The 20,992-nt window shown below is 33.8% G+C and overlaps 2 protein-coding genes across 2 annotated transcripts; one reads left to right on the forward strand and one right to left on the reverse strand.

Moving 5' to 3' along the window:
* Nucleotides 1-4,916: 4,916 nt before the first annotated feature.
* LOC125843952 (U4/U6 small nuclear ribonucleoprotein Prp31 homolog) lies at nucleotides 4,917-6,474 on the reverse strand. The gene has a single exon (XM_049523159.1). The coding sequence runs from the start codon at nucleotides 6,458-6,460 to the stop codon at nucleotides 5,078-5,080; it is 1,383 nt and encodes a 460-aa protein (XP_049379116.1). The 5' UTR covers nucleotides 6,461-6,474; the 3' UTR covers nucleotides 4,917-5,077.
* A 4,342-nt stretch (nucleotides 6,475-10,816) lies between these two features.
* LOC125865167 (autophagy-related protein 18f) lies at nucleotides 10,817-19,037 on the forward strand. The gene is made up of 8 exons (XM_049545358.1): nucleotides 10,817-11,653; nucleotides 15,147-15,611; nucleotides 15,689-16,117; nucleotides 16,319-16,555; nucleotides 16,648-17,466; nucleotides 17,565-17,731; nucleotides 18,284-18,610; nucleotides 18,800-19,037. Exons 1-7 carry the CDS (start codon nucleotides 11,417-11,419, stop codon nucleotides 18,606-18,608), a joined length of 2,679 nt encoding a protein of 892 aa, XP_049401315.1. The 5' UTR covers nucleotides 10,817-11,416; the 3' UTR covers nucleotides 18,609-18,610; nucleotides 18,800-19,037.
* Nucleotides 19,038-20,992: the final 1,955 nt, after the last annotated feature.

Consider the following 20,992-nt stretch of genomic DNA (forward strand, 5'->3'; position numbering starts at 1 on the left):
TTGAGAGAGCATGTTTGAAACAAATGGAAGAATAAATAAGTAATGATGAAAACGTTATTTAATGAATAATATTAAAAGTAAAAATAATAATAATACTAATTTAATAATAAAAAGGTAGGGGAGAGCGTATGATAAGAATTATAAAATTGATTTTGCTACGTCTTAGCTGTTACCACTTTACCATTCCACTAATCAAGCTTCCCGATTCTAATCTGTAATTGTTTGCCTTTTACTCCTTTTTTCATTTTGATAATCATTTTCTTTCTTTATGAATTTATTTACATGTTAATATAATCTGATTGGCTGTAAATTGTAATACTTTATTTATTCTGGTTTTAGAAGTTATCATTCCATGCGTTTAGTGCAATATACTTGCCTGCAGTAGATTTTTGCAACTTTATTTTGTAGATATGTACACTGATTTTTGCCACCAGATTTTGTAGACATTTGTACACTTAAAATTGGACTAATTTGCCTGTGGAATCTCAGTTCGATTATCTATGTCGGTTGTGTTAAGTTCGGTACAAAACACAGGAGAACTTTGCCCTTTTACTAGCTGCGAAACTATACAAAGCTATAAACAATAGTCTATACTTCTTGTTTTAATGACAATTGTTGGCAAGTGATGTATAAACTTCAATTCATTTGAACTGTGCATATATGATATGTTTTTTTAGATATTTTTATAATCATGCTGTGTGGTATTTCTATCTACAATAAATACAAAAGCAAATATCTTCTTCCACCTCCTCTTACCTTATGTTTACGTGGCACCAGTAACAATTGATCTATCCAACATAAATAAAAACAAAAGAAATGTCCACTAGGACCCCTACCATCACAGCACCAAATCACCTTTTATATGCTCGTAGGCTAAAGAGACCTTTCTTTCCTTCTATTGACGGGATCAGCTGTGTGTAAGGCCCTTTCCTGAGTCACGTGGTTTGAACTCACATGCACATAACATCAAAGAAAGGAATGCGAGATAGAAAAATTGGTCACCTCATCAAGATCATAATCAGGTGCGATACTATCCTCACATAATCAAAGGAACATTGCTCCCAGGGATAAACTCATCAATCTGTTTCTTTTTGAAGCTAGAAAGCTAACAGGACATCTCGAAATTGACCAAACAACTAAAGTCAGGAATCAAATAGCATTATGATCTGATTGAATGTGAAAAGATAAAATTGGAAAACTAGTACTATTAGATGTTAAAACAGTATTTCACAGTAAACATAAAGCTATAAAGTAACTCATTGCTAGTTTTAGTTATAGGCTAATGTCAACAACATTGTCTACCAAATGAAACATGATTGAACTTGCAATCTCAAACACCAAAAAGGGCCTTTTGTCTCTTAATCATCGAATATGTTCATGTCTCAGAGAAATAGGTGCTTTGAGTTCCTCCCCAATATGCCTGAGGATTCGATAGCTCAATCCCTTGTACTGGTGTGAAGGCAAAACTCGAACTCATCAGGCCTGATGTGGCTGCTGCACCACTGCTTCCATAACAGTATATGTTGCTAAAAACATTTTTTCATGCCCTTTTGTATATCATTGACATTATAATGTCCTAGAAGCATAGGTAGACCCATGTGCGAGAATGGATGCATGTGCACCTGTTAACTTCATAAAAAAAATATGTAAATACAAAATGAGTTTAACACACAATGTGATTATGAGCTAGTCGAGCCATTGATTTTAGATACCAAAATTTAGTTAATAAATATTATGATAATATATTTATCCGTCACAAAATACTTATCATATTTCGCTTTTCAATAGTTAAACTAGCGAACTTATACCAACATTTAAGATCCATTTTTCATCAATTTGCTATGAGAAGAACAACAACTTATAATATTTTTCGTATAGTATTAAGTTAATAATGACAATGGAGTCAGTCATACTTGCTGATTTGGCTTAACATCTCCTCTGTTTATAGAGGTAAAATCTTGCCATGAAGTGAAGAAGCGCTCGTAATCCTGCAGACTCAAAATAGTAATAAGCAGATTGTAAAGAACAAAACATGACAAGATCCACAAAATGCAGGATTTTTTCTACATGCCTGGACGAGCCCCTTTTGTGATGCGCCATTCAGTGTTAATCTGTAGTGGACCATTTAGCTGATCAGTCTTCTGAATCGTAATCTGATAACAATGTGAATCCAAGAAATCCATTAATATCAATCGTCTGTATGCCTCAAATCATAACCTATGATCATAGAAAGAAAATTGTGAGACCAATTTCAATTACATCAGCCTCTCCAGATAATGCTTCAATGAATCTCTCCCCGCCAAAAAATACTCGTCTTTCTCCATCTTCATCTCTCTTGTTACTCCACCCTTGAGAGCTTCCAAATTTTGCATCCACAAACATATCGGGATGAGGTGACAGGTCAATAGATAGATGTTCCCACTTAAGTTTCTGTTATTAAAAGAAAAGTAGATGATGCAACACCACACAATGATGCAAACATGAGAAGAATAAATTGGGAAATTTTCTAAATAGTAGAAAAGGAAATGTAATTACTTTGAACACAGATATGTTCTCCTTGCCTCTAGAGTAATTCCTAGCTTCCTTTAGATTTACAACCTAGTACATTAGCATATTGTTTGAGTCATTCTTAAGCAACAACTACACAAGTCATCTCATCTAAATTAAATGCAACTTACCTCCCATTTCTCATTTGTAGTATATAGAAGAAGATTGCGTATAGTGATTGATGCCATAGGTGCCCTGGTGAAATAATCAAACAAGAGAGTGAGAAAACCAAATCACGTGACTGTCTGAAACCAAACCTAACAGGTAAATAAAAATGCTCACAAGTTTTTGCTAAGAGCCTGCCAAAAGATGCAAGGGAATCTGAGCATAAACAATAGAATGTGATTTATAAGTTTGGAGCCTTTAGACTTACCATTTTGCACTCAGTGTTTGAATGTTGTCAAATAGAGTGAAGTGATATATTGGTGTAAAAAGGAAATTATTCAAATAGTAATGGTAAATTGTTATATTGCCATTTCTCAGGTTTAGATGACCCAACCGACCAATCAATGATGTTCAAAAACTACTTGTCTGATGTATTTGACAGACTTGTAAGCATCTACAGGTGGAGAGTGCATAAATTGAAGTTTTATTTGGTTATCTTACATATTTTCTCTCTACAATAATACAAAATAAAGCAAAATATACTATCACTAAGTTATTCTAATAAAATACAATATTTATTTATCAAACTCTAATTCAATAAAAAAAAAAAGTTGAACATAGTTTTTAATATAATCCTCCCATAAAATACCTACAGTCTTTCACATTGAATTTGCATATCTCGATCATATGATTGATAAGGCGAACCAACATTGTTACTTAGGACTATTTGTTTGCAAAATAATGAATTTGGTGAATATAAATATAAAATTAAGAATTAATTTGAATAATAACAAATTTTATATATGTTGGTGGAAATAATAATTACATAATAAATAAATAAATAAATGATTAGTATTTTTTTTACAAAATATAAACTTGTGCATCAATTTTTATATTTAAAATTTCCAAATCATGTTTTTTATAAAATTTGAAATTTAATGTCATGATTTTATATATGACATGTCGAAATGCCTACTTAGTAACTACAAGTTATATAATTGAGAATTGAAACATGTTAAATCTCGAAATTGGAAGGGAATGAGTATCAATTAGAAGAAAAATTCAACCTAAATTGAAAAGTTGCGCCGTATGTCCCTTCAATTTGAACTGATCTCGGGTAAATGATTTTAACCAGTAGTTCAATGTATACTCCAACGCTCTAGCCAGTATCGACTCCATCTCTCACCAGATCTAACACACCTTTAACAGAACGGGGAAGTTCACCGGCACCGGAAAAAGACGGCGGCGTCCTGGTGGTGTGAATGTGATCTCTCTCTCTCTCTTCAGACGGAGAAATGGATATATGAATTAGTGAACGGAGGAGTCGGTGGCACGTAGGAATCACATGCGATAGAGATTCGGAGGGAGGAAACGTGACTGTAGTATTATTCCTTCCCGTTCCTATTTATATGTTGTCTAGATAAATATATTTGTCATTTTATAAAATTCAAATTATTTATTTTGTCTAACTCTAGAGAGTTATTAGCTTTCAGAATATGAATTTAAGGAAAACTAAATGATTAATTCAAGTTTGTTCATTATCAATTTAATTAATTAAAATAAATTAATTTTGTACATTTATTAAAAACTTGACACAAAGATGAACATCACCTTTTAGAAAGCTTAGTAGATGCAACTTGCAAGACTATAAAGCTATAGTCTATAGTCTATATTTCTTGCTTTGATAACAATGGTATATAATCTTGAGTTCATTTAAACAATGCATATGTGATAAGTATGTTTTTTAGATATTTTTTTTTTTATAATTGTGGTGTGTGGTAATTTTCTATCTACAAAAGCAAATATCGTCTTCCTTCTCATTTTACCTTGTGTTTACTTGCACCAGTAACAATTGATATAACATCAATTAAAAGAAAAGAAATGTCCACTAGGACCCCTATCATCACCATTTACATGCTCGTTGGTAAAAGAGACCTTTCTTTGCTTCTATTGGCGGGATCAGAGACCAGTGTCTCTGTATGTAAGACCCTTTCCTGAAAGATGTCAAATAGGTCAAGTGATTTGAATCCATATCAACATAACATCAAAGGAGGAAATGCGGTATAAGAAAATTGATCACCTCATCAAGCTAATAATGAACCTGAAGATTGCAGGTTCGATACTATACTCACACAATCAAAGGAACATTGCTCTCTGGGATAAACTCGTCAATCTACTTTTTTACTCTAGAGAGCAACATCTAACAGAGCATCTCTGAATTGGCCAAATAATCAAAGTCAGGAATCAATTAGTGTTTAATCGGATTGAACGTGAGAAGAAAGAACTGGAAAAACAGTAGTATTAGATGTTAAAACAGTAATTTCACAGTAAACATAAAGCTATAAAGTAACTCATTGCTAGTTTTAGTTATAGGCTAATGTCAACAACATTGTCTACCAAATGAAACATGATTGAGCTTGCAATCTCAAACACCAAAAAGGGACTTTTGTCTCTTAATCTTCGAAAATGTTCCTGTCTCAGAAAAATAGGTGCTTTGAGTTCCGTCTGAATATGCCTGAGGATTCGATAGCTCAATCCCTTGTACTGGTGTGAAGGCAAAACTCGAACTCATCAGGCCTGATATGGCTGCTGCACGACTGCTTCCATAACTCTTCACCTTGGAAATCTTCGCTATTTTCTTGTTCTGACGAGGTGATACACGCAACTTGCCACTTCCAGTCTGACCAAGCATACCATAGCCCACCCCTAATCCATCCCCTAACGAGCTTTCTTCAGGTACCCCGAACTTCACCCTATTCCTCAGCTTCTGCGCGTCTGTAACCTGATATCTATCTTTCCTCTTACTATGCCGAATACCACCTCTCTGCTTCTTAGACCTAAAATCAGGAACTGGAAGAGGCTTTGGCAGCCTTGCAGGAGGTAGCTCTTGCAATTTCTCTATCGTTTTACAAATCTCTTCCTTAAAATTGAATATTCCTGCTTTGTTCAAGTCCATACGTGCTGCTAGAATAGCTTTATTCGCCAGCATTCTACAAACTTTCACCCTTAACGAAGGAGGTGTACTCTGAAATATATCTGTTTCCTCAACATAACAAAACCGCGAAGCACTAGCTGTGGAAAACCCTGCTAAATTCTTCCTTTTACCACCCAGATTCCTCACATTATCAGCAGGCATATTCGCCAACAACGATAAACCACCAGCAGAACACATAAGTTTCGCAGCAACTGCACTACCCACAACACCAGACAGATTAGGAGCAATATCATTCATTCGACTCTCAACAAAATCAACCACCTTCTTCTTCGACGAATCAAGAGCTAGGGTTCTATCACATGCTTCCAATGTCCTCTGTAAAACATCCTCCGGCAACGGCTTGCCACTAGTAGTTGACGCCGTAACAGAAACAACCATGATAATAGCTGAAGGTAACAATTCCTGCAAATCAACAAGAGTCAGATCCGTTTCGCTCCCAATTTTTTTAACAACCCTAGCATAATCAATTGGATGATTAACAAGTGAATCTAACTCAGGAAACTTCAACCGATACTTATCACGAATAAAATTGTGGATTATAGCAATTTCATCCTCAATTTCAACAGATAATGCGTTACAATCTACTATCAACTTATATTCGTGATCATCTTCTTCAACAATAACATCACCTTTATTCGCTGAAACTATAGCATCTTCAACTTTCTGCATTATATCAACGTATTTACGTGACTTTTGCAGCATCGAAACATTATCTAGATCGTAATTGAACGCCTTTCCATGAACATCATGCGTATTATCGGACAATTCGTCTAATTCCTCCAAATCTGCCATGAACGAATCAAGAGTTGTCATTATTCGATTTGTTACTGCAAATTAAACACAATCTGTTCTGATTATCACTCAAAATGGCAAAAAAATTAAACCTAAAAGCTATTGATTAATTTCGGTTATTGGGCTTTTTATAGGAATATTTTGTTTCCGAGTTTGTATAGGAATAGTGTTTTTTCCGAATTTAGTTAGGATTTTAGAATAATTTTGTGCATCTTGTTTGTAATCTTAATTTGCCTCCTTCAAGTATTATGTTAGCAGTTTGGTCCTTTAAATTTGTCAAAATTTAGCATTTTTGATCCCTGTCAAACATTTACCAAAATTTAATAACATTAACCAGAATTGTGGGGGAATATAAACACTAGAAATCTCCGTCAAAGTCTCAAAAACTACATCAGTCACAAAAAATAACATACTCAATATATATTTTTTATATGTCTTAATTAGTGAGTAATTATTTTCAATTGATCGATTAAATATGTAACTTATCTGGATGAGAACTCTTTGAAAATTTACATCATCAGATGATTACCTAATAATTGATATTACATCATTAAAGATTGAACTAAACGGATAAGACAAGTTTACAAAGAGGTATGGAAATAAATGTTAGGTATACTTAATTTCAAACTAGAAATTTATAGAGCATTGACATGTATATGTTGCTAAAAACATTTTTTTCATGCCCTTTTGTCCACCCTTTGTATATCATTGACATTATGAATGTCCTAGATAGAAGTAGACCCACATAAAAATATGAGGTGCACGTGTTCTTATTAGCTTCAAAAAAAATATGTATATATAAAATGAATTATACACAACATGAATATGAGCTAGTTGAATCAGTAATTTTAGATACCAAATAGTTAATATATACTATGACAAAATACTCTATCCGTGACCGTCATAAAATACTTATTATATATTTCGTTTCACAATAGTTAAACTGCATGAACTAATTAGAGCAACATTTTAAGATGCATTTTTCATCATATTAATACGAGAAAGATCATAACTTATACTAATACTTTTCGTATAGTTTTGAAATATATATAAATTTTAATTTTGAAGTATAATCAAATTAACGTTCGAAATGTAAAACATAACAAATATCTTGAAACGAAAGGAGTAAGTAATTAGAAGTGAAATGAATGCAATAGTACATTACATTGTCTACCAACAACCTTGGAAAGTTGGAATAGCCATAGTATATAATTTGGGTAAAAATCTATTGCATTGTCTTTGATAGTTGAAAGTTGGAACTAGTTAATTACTAGGTACAAAAATAAATTATGTTTGTTGGGTCATGGGTACTAGAAAACTCAATTTGATATTTGCATATATTTAGACTATAAAATATAATGGAATTATTACATTTTTTATGAGTTGATGTGCAGACATGTAGTCATTAAATTAATACAAATTACTTGTATAATTTGACAACCACGTGTGAGTCAAATTAGTTTTGCTTTGAACAAAGTCTTAAATATCCCTCTTTGTTTGAAATTTCAAAAATATTCATCCAATTGATTAACAATATANNACTTAAACTCCGTGCCAAGTCAAACCAGGTCATTCTTTGTGAAACAGAGGGAGTAATATATACTATGACAAGATACTTCATCTGTGACCATCATAAAAAACTTATCATATTTCATTTCTCAATAGTTAAACTACATGAACTAAGAGCAATATTTTAAGTTGCATTTTTCACCCTATTAATATGAGAAGAATCGTAATTTATAATACTTTTCGCATAGTTTTGAAATAGATATATATTATGAGTAATAGTCATAGTATATCTAATTTGGGTAAAAATCTATTGCATTGTCTTTGATAGTTGAAAGTTGGAACTAGTTAATTACTAGGTACAAAAATAAATTATGTTTGTTGGGTCATGGGTACTAGAAAACTCAATTTGATATTTGCATATATTTAGACTATAAAATATAATGGAATTATTACATTTTTTATGAGTTGATGTGCAGACATGTAGTCATTAAATTAATACAAATTACTTGTATAATTTGACAACCACGTGTGAGTCAAATTAGTTTTGCTTTGAACAAAGTCTTAAATATCCCTCTTTGTTTGAAATTTCAAAAATATTCATCCAATTGATTAACAATATACTCCAATAGATCAATTATTTTGGTTTGCACCAATTTATTCGATGCAAAAAAAGAAGTAGAGTAGTTGTAGCAGTATAACCTTTTCTTTTTTTGATTTGCTATTCTATGTTCGAGATCTGCATTGAGATTTGACTAAATTTAAATTTTCGCGATTAATTTTTTAGAAGCGACACTCCCAACATAATATTTTTCTTTATCAAAAAGTTCAAACCTGCTAATTAGAGTACTGATTTATACAAAATATTATAACCAATATTTATTGAATTACCAACTTTATCCCAATTACCACTTAAGGTTTATTTAGGAATAATCCAGCATATTCTTATGAGTATTATATCTAGATCCCGATCTTGCACATTATTTGTAACACATTTTTTTATTTTACCAAAAAGATGATTTTACATTAGAATATATTAGTATTGAACTTTGGCACATGCACCCGGAAATGACAGATTTACAGATCCAAATTAAATTAATTTAAAACTTAATTTTGAATATTTTAAAAATATACAAAATAATAATAATAATACAAGTTACTTCTTTAATATTAATATATGATTAAAAAAAGTACATTTTAAAATATTAATCTAGAAGGACTATGTTTCTATTTTTTTTAATCCTATGTTTGATATTTATTTTAAATTGAAATACATTTTGAAATATTAATTTAGAAGGATTATGTTTTTCTGTTTTTTAATTGAGTACTCTTTTTAATTCTATGTTTGATATCTATTTTAAAACATAATGACATTATTTTCAATAAAAATGATTTCTATTATATTACCATCACAACATCGCCTTTAAGGGTGAAAATAATATACTTACTTCCCTGATTTTATCATTATTGGTATTATATATATTTTAAAATCTAATTGCATCATATTGAATTAGAATAATTTTTTATAATAAATGAAAAGATACTTACCACGACGACGATTGCCTTTAATGTGAGTGTAAATATATTTACTTCTCTTTGTCTTATTATCATTGGCATTATGTAATTAATTTGGATAACTTTGGGGTAAAAATGCTTTCCCTCAAGGAATGTAAGATATTTATTTCACTTTCCTTAAGGATGGTAGGATATCTTATTATCATTGGCATTATGTAATTTTTTTTTTATCTCTCTTGTCTTATTATTATGGTATTATAGTATATTAATTTAAAAATAAAATTATTTTTTATCAGTCTACTTTAATATATTTAAAGATTATTTTTAATCTTTTATTTTTTATATTATCTACCAATTTTCTAAATCATTTTCCAATTCTATTAAAAGGTTAATATCATGAATATTACAATGAAATATGCTCTTCAATGCTAATTAATCTCTTTATTTTAATTTGATATATAATTTTAATAAATAAATAATCTTAAACTAAAACTATGTAAATATATTGAAGTGTATTTTTTAACCTCATGATCTAAACATATCATTTGAAAAAAAGGAATTAAAAAGTTGTAAAAAAGAATTTTTTTTCTTTTATTTTTTTTAAAAAAAAAAAATTGAAAGAAGAGAAGTAATAACTTTTTCATGTTTAAACTGATATTTATAACTGTGGTTAGTGGCGAAGCCATAATTTTCAATAAGAGGTTCAAAATATGAAGAAATAGACATACGAAGTAATCGAAAGGGATTCAACATCTACTATATATACCTAAAAAGTTATTTTAACCGTGCATAAATAATATAATTTTTCACCGAAGGGCCCTAGCAATAAGGTGGCTCCGCCACTGCTTGTGGCAACTAAATTAAAAGGAAAACATTGATATAACTGATATGTGACTAATATATCACGAATTTAAGCTATGAAAATAATCTCTTATCGAACTATCGAATAAAGCTAATACAATAAACTTTGTAATTTGTTTCTTCTTTAAATTTTGTACGATAAAATCTTAGTACACCGAACTGTCTCTTCAATCAATGACTTATATTATCCTGAGCTAAGTCAAACCAAGGAAAATGGAAGGACTTTCTGCAAATTTACGTTCTCCCCAAGTCACCGTCTCCGTTATCTTTTTCTAAACGGAGTTTAACTTTTTACTGTTTACAGCGGCCACCGGCGGTGAAAAGACCGACGGACGAAACGTGAAGGGAGGTTCCTTCTGTTGAACAACAAATAAAAAAGGAAATATAATAATTAAAATAAATAAATAGCAGTTATTAGTAAATAAAATAAAATATATGTAAATCTGTGTATATATATATATAAAATTTTATAGAGAGAGAAAGAGAGACGTATAATTTCTTCAATCATCTTTGTTCATTATCCGATCCTTCAAAAATCATTTCTTCATTCTCCAGAAAAAAATTACTATTATTATTAGCTTAATTTGTTTTTAATTTTTTAAAAATTTAATTTGGGAATCTATTTCTCTTTCTGTTGAAGTATTGAAAACCCTTTACGATTCAATTTTTTCAGAATCATTTGATCTAGATTTGTACATATTCTTTGTGAATTCTTTATACCTTTGTAAAAATTAAACAAAAATAAAGTTTATTTGATTGATGAATTTGATGTACAGGTAGATAAAGATTGCAACAAAAGAGATTTTTGATAAATTTGTTGTGTTTTGAAGTTAAAGTTTGGATTTTTACTTGTGGGGTTTGGTAGTTGTGTTGATAGTGGAAGTTTTGGAAGAATACAGATTTGGGGTTCAATTACTGTTTTGCTATTCTGTTGTAACTTGGAAGGAGAGGAAGCGGTGTGTTTTATGCAGCTTTGGGTTTTGGATTTTTGCGATGTTGGAAGCAAAAGGTATGGACAGGTGTGAGATGTAACGTTTTCTTATACCTAGGGGTTATCAAGAACGGTGATATAAAGGTGTGAAGAAAGCTAAGGTTATGATCAGAAGAGTAGAGAATAGGAGTTTTAAGAATCAGAAAATGAGGAATGATGAGCAAAAACCACCTCTTGAAGGTGGGAATGTTGCGTTAGGAAGGAGCAAAAATGGTGTTTTTCCGGCTTCGTTTCGAGCTTTATCAAAGATAGTGTCATCTGGTGCTTCTACTGTTGCTTCCACAGTTAAATCAGCTGCTTCAGCTATTGCGGAGAGGGATAACGAGTCGAGCCATGATCAGGTGCTGTTTTGATGTTCTTTTTGCCTTTATGTAGTTTGTTGGTGTTAGATATCAGGGTTTATAGCTTTTTTTGTAGAGAAAGATTGAAGCTTTATACTTGTTAAGATGGGTTTGCTACTTGTATATTTATAGTTGAATGTCATGAATAGAAATGCAGTTGGTTTATGCAGTTTTGAGTTCAAATCCTTAATGCTGTGAATGTTATGCTAGTTTTACCCTAGGCAAGTAACTGGTGAGAATAACTAGATCCAGTATATACCTGTTGTGGTGTCTTCCTACTCTTTTAAAGTTAGTTTTCTTTTCACAAAATTTAGCTCCAAGTTGAACAACAATCTCTATGAAGTAGGGGTAAGGTGTGCGTATACTCTACCCTCCCCAGATCCCGGGATTACATAGGGTATGTTGTTGTTAGCTCCAAGTAGAACTTATGTGGGTTAAGTTTCTTGGGTTGCATATCATGTGCATTTTTTCTTTTTGCCACAACAAAGGGAATATAATTAGAAATGTATCATGATTATATCCTTATATGGATCAGTAGGGGAATGAGATCTGAAAGTCCATATTCACTGATCTGCTATGTATTTTGTTTGTTTTTTCATGACTCAGTCTTTCTCGTATGACCAATACAATTTTTTGTTTTTATTGATAACCGTGGTGTCCAGGCCAGCTTGCTTGCACCTCGATTAATTTCACGGGTAATTGTCACCTCCCACCATCAACAAGTACTAGGTAACTCTGTCCACCTAGGTTAGGAGCCTAGGACAAATGAGAAGAAATCACATAGTTATTTTTTGTTTTCTTAAATCTATGTTGGCTTCGAACCTAAGACCTCCTGGTTCTCAACCCACTTCATTGACCACTAGGCCACAACCTTGAGTGCAAATATAATTAGCACTGAATCATGGTTATATCATTATATGGATCAGCAGGGGAAATGAGATCAACTTGAATGCTGTATATGGTGTATATATGCATATTTGGTGGCCTCTTTCCTTAGTAGAAAAGAAAAGATATGCATATCCTAATTGGTCTATGTGTAGCATTAGGGTCTTTGTGGGAGGCCTCTCTGAGCATGCATGCATATTGAACTAGAAATACAATTTTCTGGATGCATTTGTGATCAGGGAATATGAGTAATTTCAAAATGACCTTTTCTTCAATTTAGTATCATAGGTCCATAGGAGTTGGCCGTTGGGACACACAAATAAGTTTGTCGGGTTCTTCTTATCTCGTTTTGAAAAGCATGTTAATGCTACCAGAGGTTTTATTCTTGTAGTGTTTCCGTCTTTCAAGCTATGTGACGACATATAATCGTTTTATTTAATGTGGTGTTTGGCTCTTTCGTACAGCTCGTTAAGGTTGCTAACTTTTTACTTTATTTGTGGAATTCTAACTTCGGTTTTGTCGTGTTTGTCTAAGATCCCGCCTGTGTTTTGTCTGGTTGTTGTTCCTGAATGAATGATCCTTATGCATAATTGGACCTTTTTCTTTTTGTTTTTTTTTTCAGTTGTTGTCGTATATCCAGATTCCTCGAATCATAATGTTTTTTTTTAGTCGTTGTCGTATCCAGATTCCTCGAATCATATTGTTTTTTTTTCGTCGTTGTCGTATATCCAGATTCATCGAATCATATTTTCTTTTCGTTGTTGTCGTTTATCCAAATTCCTCAAATCATATTTTCTTTTCGTCGTTGTCGTATATCCAGATTGCTCGAATCATATTGTTTTTTCGTTGTTGTCGTATATCCAGTTTCCTCGAATTATACCATATGTGGCATACCTGTGTTGCAGTTAGGAATTTAAAATGCATTTTCTTCACTGTATTTTTCCTGATCAAGAAAAGGAATTTAAAATGCATATCACGTCACTTGAGCTTTATTACTACAAATACAAGTACTAGTCATATAAATGAGGATGGGAGTCTGAAGATGGATGGCACAAAATCATGTTGCCATGTCCTTGCAATTTGGGTGGGTTCGAGTGTGGGGGTTGCATGAGGGGTCAAATAAAGGTAGTCAAAGTTTGACCGACCTTAAAGAAGTTTTTGGGCACCAGGAGGGTGAAAAAGAAGCACGAAAGAGACATGGTATTAATGAAAGGAAGTGTGAGCTTTTGAGATCTATGACCTTAATGATATGAGATCTTCACAGAATTTAAGATGTTAACGTGCTTTTATGAAAAGATTTAACCAAAAAAAATGCAAAGATTTAACCAATTCCCCTCGCCCCATGCACAAAAAAGGTAAGTTTTTGCTATCTGGAGCAACCAGAAGTTTGAATTGATGTAGGTTTAATGCTTTATTTCATTGACAAGTAATGTAGGTTTAGTTTCCGAAGAGGATAAAGCAAGTTGCCTGTGATCATGTAATTTGCTTTTTAAGTAACATGTGACTATGTAATCAAATGCATTACAACCTAGGGAACTTGTGTTTTGGTGCTTGTAGCTTGTGAATTTCCATCCAGGCAAATGCTTACCTTCCCACCACTGAATTCAAATTACAAAGATCCTTCTGTGCGTAGAACAAAAAGAAAAATAGAAAGAGGTATTTGTGGGCAATAATATAAATTGTATAAAGGTTCTTTGACGCCAGTTGCAGGGTTGGAAATTGAGTATTTGATGGTGCTGTTGGAAAAGCTTTTGGGTCTGATTCCCGATGGGAAGGTAGAGTGTTATGTGCCAGTTGTCCCTCATCTGATAAAAATAGAAATGTTAATGGATTTATAGGCTAAATGGGCTCTCCCACCAATCAGGCTAGTCTTTTGGGTTGGGCTCTTCTGTTTTTGGTATCAGAGCCGATTGATCCATGAATGTGGCCACGACTCGGAGTGGTGGTCTGGACCCAAGAGGGGTGCCAGCGGTGATCACTGGGTTGGACAAAATGAGTTTATAAGCTAATGAGATCTCCCACCTATAGGACTAGTCTTTTGGGTTGGACTCTCCTATTTGGTCTATAACATAGAGCCATGATGCTCCGGAAAGGACCAGTAGTGGCTTTTACAATGTGGAATCTTTTATGGAACTTCGGTAGATAGCAGCAAGAGTAACTTTAGCTCAAGGAAATTTAATTAAAATCAGGGGGCCTTTGGGGATATCCTAGCTGGTGATAACCTTGGAGAATATTAATGCTGTTGTATTGAGTGTAGATTAAGTTGATGCCTTGATAAGATGAGGAGTTAACAATAATTGTGATTCTCTTTTTCCAGCAATTTTAACTGTAGAGTCTGGTTTCAAAGATATGGCTAAGATGCCATGAGAGTTCTAGAACAATTGTCGTAAGGAGCCTAATGCATAATACCCATCTAATATACGTATGAAATAGGTTGTTGGATATCAAAATTTTAGAGCCATAGAAATTTATGTGTTATTTAAAATATTTATATTGCTAGTGCTTAGAGATGATGTTCATTGCATTGCTATGTGAATGAGGTCAACACTTTGATGCTCTTTGAAAGGGAAAGGTAGCGTATCTCATATTCCTCTTCTACAACACACAGGTTCTCTGGGCTGGGTTTGACAAGTTGGAATGTGAGAGAGGCACAACTAGACAAATTTTGCTCCTGGGGTGTCGTTATGGCTTCCAGGTTTGGGATGTTGAAGATGGCGATAATGTGTACAACTTGGTTTCCCGGCATGACGGCCCTGTTTCTTTCATTCAAGTGTTACCAAAACTAATAGCATCAAAGAATTGTAATGACAAATTTTCTGTTAATCGCCCAATGTTGATACTTTGTGCCGATGTATCTTTTTCTGGTGGTAGTAGCAGTGGGGAGAGCACAGAAACTCCTTGTAATGGAACGTTCCAACATTATCATAACCAAGCAAGAACCACGTTTGTGCCAACTGTTGTTTGGTTTTATTCCATGAGATCTCACTCTTACGTGCATCAATTGAGGTTCAGAACAGTTGTTCACTTGGTGAGGTGCAGCTCCCGAGTGATTGCAATCTTACAAGCAGCTCAGGTATGTGACATGATATTACAAAGTTGTACTCAGGTTTATCTGGATGGACACAAGAGTTAAGTTGCTTTTATTTACAGATACACTGTTTTGATGCTGCAACTCTAGAGAGGGAATATACTATTGTCACTAATCCTGTTGTCACGGGGTTTCCTGCGTCTGGAAACATAGGTGTGGGACCTCTTGCAGTAGGTCCCAGGTGGATAGCCTATAGTGGAAGTCCAGTTTCAGTTTCGAATTCTGGTCGAGTTAATCCACAGCACCTTACTCCTTCTGCTAGTTTCCCAAGTCCAGCGCCAAATGGGAGCCTTGTCGCTCATTATGCAAAGGAATCAAGCAGGCAAATTGCTGCTGGTATTGTGACTTTAGGGGACATGGGGTACAAGAAGCTGTCGAGGTACTATTCTGAGTTGCGACCAGATGGTAATTGTTCTCAGCCTGGGAATGTTTGTGTAAAGTTATCAGGAGCTCCTAACGGTCATTTTCAAGACGTAGACAGTGTTGGAATGGTATGAGTTACTCTCATCAACTTTCTTTCAAAGATGTTGGTTTAAATACTCGTGGCCATTTTAAGGCTCTCATGCCGTGTCTACTGTTCTGTGGACATTTATGTATGCCCATAATTTTCCCTTTGTATTTTATTATATATAGTGCTGGCTTTGACCAGCATTGGACTCTAATCTAACTTGTCTGATCTTTTGCATCTGTAGGTCATAGTCAGGGACATTGTCAGCAAAACTCTTATTGCTCAGTTTAGGGCACATAAAAGTCCTATTGCAGCTTTGTGCTTTGATCCTAGCACTACTCTTCTGGTGACTGCTTCAGTTCAAGGTCATAACATCAATGTATTTCGGATAATGCCTGGACTATCTGAAAGTACTTGTTCTACTGATCCTGGATCTTCTTATGTCCATCTGTATAGGCTGCAGCGTGGACTGACTAACGCGGTAAGTATGCCTATGTTGCTTTCCCTTCTTTCTTGAGTTTGTTGCTTTTTGAGGATTGAAGTCAACTATAATTTCCTTTTTAAACATCTCAGGTCATACAAGACATAAGTTTTAGTAATGATAGCCGGTGGATTATGATAAGTTCTTCCAGAGGAACTAGCCATCTTTTTGCGGTATCTCCTTCAGGTGGATCAGTTGATTTTCACACATCTGATGCACGTCGTAGTACTTGCGCTAAGAGCTCTGGGGTGATGGCAAAGCCTGCAGTTCAGAGGGCTGTAAATTCTCAACAAAGCATTGGTGGATCTGGTTCACCTGTGACACTTTCTGCTGTTGGCCGGATAAGGAGTGGAGGTAATGGTTGGAAAAATACTCTAAGTGGTGCTGCTGCTGCTGCAACTGGAAACGTGAGCTCTCTATCTGGGTCTATTGCTTCAGCTTTTCAGTACTACAACAAAAACCATAACCAATATACAGATCCAGCCTTTCTAAAATCAAATTATCACCTGCTGGTTTTTTCTTCCCCTGGCTGCGTGATACAATATTCTTTACGTATGTGTTCTGGCCTAGATTCTCTTACAACCACCACTCCTGTGGTGGCTACAACATATGAGTCAGCTGTTGAAGTTGATACAAGATTAGTCGTAGATGCAATACAGAAGTGGAATATTTGCCAGAAACAGAATCGCAAAGAGCGAGGTGGTAATATTGATATATATGGTGAATTTGGAGACTCTGATAACAGTAAAATATTTCCTGAACGAATGAAGGTAGAAAACGGTCTCTATTCCAAGATTAGCAATACAACCACAGAAGAAAAGAGAAGTTCTGATGAAAGACATCATATGTACATATCCGAAGTGGAGCTTGAAATGCATAAACGTCAAATTTCATTGTGGGCAAAACCAGAGGTACTTAAGTATTTGTATGGTATCACAATCTTTCAGTAAATCTCAAGCTGCCTTCGCATAATGGTTGATATCTACTTTATGCTTTTGTTGTTCTGCAGATCTATTTTCAATCATTTGTTGCAGATGAGGTTAAGATAGGCGATGTTTATGCTTTTGGAGGAGAGACTGAGATAGAAGAATTTCCAACTCATTTAGTCGAGGCGAGATCAAAAGATTTAGTTCCAGTTTTTGACTTCATTCAAGCTTCCAAGACCCAACAAGGAAGGTGATCAATTTTATTTATTTTTTTGTTTTTTTGTGAATGAGTCGCCCTTGTTATAGAAAGTTTCCCAATAGTTTGGGTTTGTTTGCAACAACAACATACCCAGGGCCTGGGGAGGGTAGAGTGTATGCAGACCTTACCCCTACGTGGTAGAGATAAAGAGGATGTTCTCGATAGACCCTCGGCTCTCAAAGTAGTTTGAAAAAAGGAATACGGAAATGTAAGCAGTAACAACAACAAAAGGAAGTGCTAGGGGAACATAATGCAAATTGAAGCAATGAAAACAACAGTAAGTTAATACTAAAATTGAAGAATACGATAGCAGGAGAGTAATAATAGCAAATACTGATCAGGGGACTTGAAGTTTGGGTCTGCTTGATGGTCTTTAAATTGTTTTGGAACATGCATAAGCTGATTTTATGCCTTCTGGCAGGGCAATGACTGTTTTGTTGGTTAGCCATTAGTTGTTTACTGCTTCATTTTGTAATGTTTTGCCTGTACTTGTTGGAAATCGGAATATGGTTACTGTTTCTGAAGTTAGATGTTTGTTATTAGGGTATCTGTTAACAGTGACAATAGCCAACAGTCACTTCCTAGGCTGGAGGTCTCCGAGAACTGCAATCTTATGGCTAATGGTGTTAATGAATTGCATCATTCCATGAATGGTCCCAGGAGCGAAGTTCACTGCGGCCGAGAAGTAAATGGGTTGGATGGTCTTCCAATGACAAGTCAAACTGCTAATGGCTTTGTAAATAGTAGTGAGAGCCCTAAAGCGGATGCTGAGCTAGATTTTGTAAATAACATGAAGTTTGTAAATAATAACCTAGATGGCACAGAAATGGAGGATCATTTCGACGATGAAGTTGACTGCGTTGATTGAAGGTAACCGAATTTGCTTTTTACTTGTTTTCATCAACTTCCTGCTTGCATTTTCAAGTTCTAGCACACTCTCATTTTCTTGTATTTAGAGAGAAAGAGAGTGCCAAAACCTGAGTTCAAATTACACATTGCTTGTCTCCCTTTTACATCTTCTTGCCAGTTGATTAATTCATTGTCTTCTTATTTTCTCAGGTGTTCGTTATTCGTTTATTAAGCGGAAGGTTTCTGTAAGTGTTGATATTGTGGGGGGTGGAAAATGTAGAGAAGAAAGAGGTTTTAGGCTCCTTCATTGACCCAATGAACAAAATGTGGATGCTTTAACTTTGTGTTGTAAATATTTAGATACTGAAACTTATCCAATAAATTAGCTGTAATATGTAAATAATTGCCTGGATCTTGCAACTTGTTGCTTTTGTTTTATTATATCCTCCTTCACCTTATCTCCAGTCCATTGTTTACTAAGTATATATATCTCGAGTTGGATTTAAGTTATATACACTATTGGACAGGTTGTGTGCTGCATTGCCATTCTACCTCATCGCGAGCTGAGTAGTTTCGTCTTTTTGGTTTAGAATGAATATTTAAACTAGAAACTTTTTCCGTTAAAGGAAGATAGAGATCAGACTTTCTAAATGAGATTGAGTTTCGTGAATATGTAGTGTTTGTTTCATCACTTACAGTTAAAGAGCCTGAAATACTACTATTATCAAGTGCTTGATGTTTTTAAAAACAAGATTTATTATTTTGATCATAAAATCACTTATCAATGAATCTAGAGCATTGAAAATTTACTATTTTGTAGTTGCTATACACTTGTTTTTTCCATATTCTTTACTTGATTCGGTGGTCTATTGGGAACACTCACATTACTTTCGCAAGATAGGGGTAAGATTGAGTACACTACCCTCTCCAAACCTTACATGTGAGATTACGTTGGATTTGTTGCTACAGACCAATTCACAAAAAAAGTTATCTTAAATTAAAGGTCCAGACCAAATGATTGATGAATTGACTAAACCTCCAAAAAAAGAAAATGGATTGATAATTCCTTTTGGTTTTATAATAATATTTCAATTTTGATCAAAGTCGTTAAATACATTAACTAATAAAAAAAAAATTCTTTTTCTTTTAAAACTATTAAAAATTAGCTAAACATGTCTGAAAGAACTAAGGTCGATATAGTTTATTAATTCTTTGGTGAAACTGTTTTTTGTCATAGGAAACTGATTTGAAAAGAATTGAACTAATAATAAATCTCAAGTTGATTCACCTTTTAGTATAAGTCAAGTTTTATTAAGCCCTTAAATGAATACATTGTTCATACAACTTTCCAAACATTCCCGGAGTGTGACGTAGATATGTTTAATTCGTGACCTAGAGGTCATATGGGTGTATAACTTTATTGTTATTTTAAGTATAATCGAATTAATTAACTAACCAAATAATATTATTAAAATAGTCTAATGTTTTCCAAATTAAGTTTAGCTGCAACAAACCAACTACTGCTAAGTCTGTCCCCACCAGTATTTAGAATTTAGAGTAACAATAAGAAAAACAAAAAGAAGAAAGACAGTGTGTCATTTTCCAATTTAGAAACAATGTTCAAATCAAATGTGCCTAAACTTTCACATTGTGAAAAATAAGCTTCTATTCTTTAACAACTTACATGTGGAGGCAAAGTGAAGCAACACCAAACTCTTCTCTTCTTTTATTCAAATATATAAAATAATAATATATCTTCATTTATTATAACTTTTTTCCTACTTACAGTCTAGTAATATCGTAAATGTTCACTCAGCTTTTATTTTATTGTACTGATAAAGTTACATATCACGATAGTTATCAAATTATGTTTTGTAACTGGAAAGTCACTCAATTTTGTCTGAGTAATACAATGTCATTAGGAAGAGATAAAAGATGCATTTTATATGGTACTTAGACAAAGTTGGATGACTTATTGTGATTCTTAGGTAACATTGAATGATTATTTTTTTAATAACAAAAAATAGTTTCGTGACTTTTGTGATACTTGAGTACTTTGGTATGACAAAAAGTTAAGTGAACATCTACGAAATCAACTCTTGGAAAGATCTCTTCATACGAGGGATACGAGTTAAATTCTTGCTAATGGTCTCATCGAAAGGAGTAGTAGGTGCTTGTAGCTCGCTCGCAAGTTTACTATTAGTAAAAGGTAGTGTTATGTCTCTTTCCTTCAAACAACTAAAATTCTTGAGTTTTCTTCACTATGAAAAATCAATATAAACTTTGGTAAAAAAAGAAAGGCTGCAAGACTGTTATGTAACCTTCATGCTAAGCAAGGTTAGGTAATTGAAAACAACACTATCCCCCCCCCCCCCCCCCCCCCCCCCCCCCCCCCCCCCCCCC

This window comes from Solanum stenotomum, chromosome 1 (genome assembly GCF_019186545.1).
Source record: "Solanum stenotomum isolate F172 chromosome 1, ASM1918654v1, whole genome shotgun sequence".
Lineage (NCBI taxonomy): Eukaryota > Viridiplantae > Streptophyta > Magnoliopsida > Solanales > Solanaceae > Solanum > Solanum stenotomum.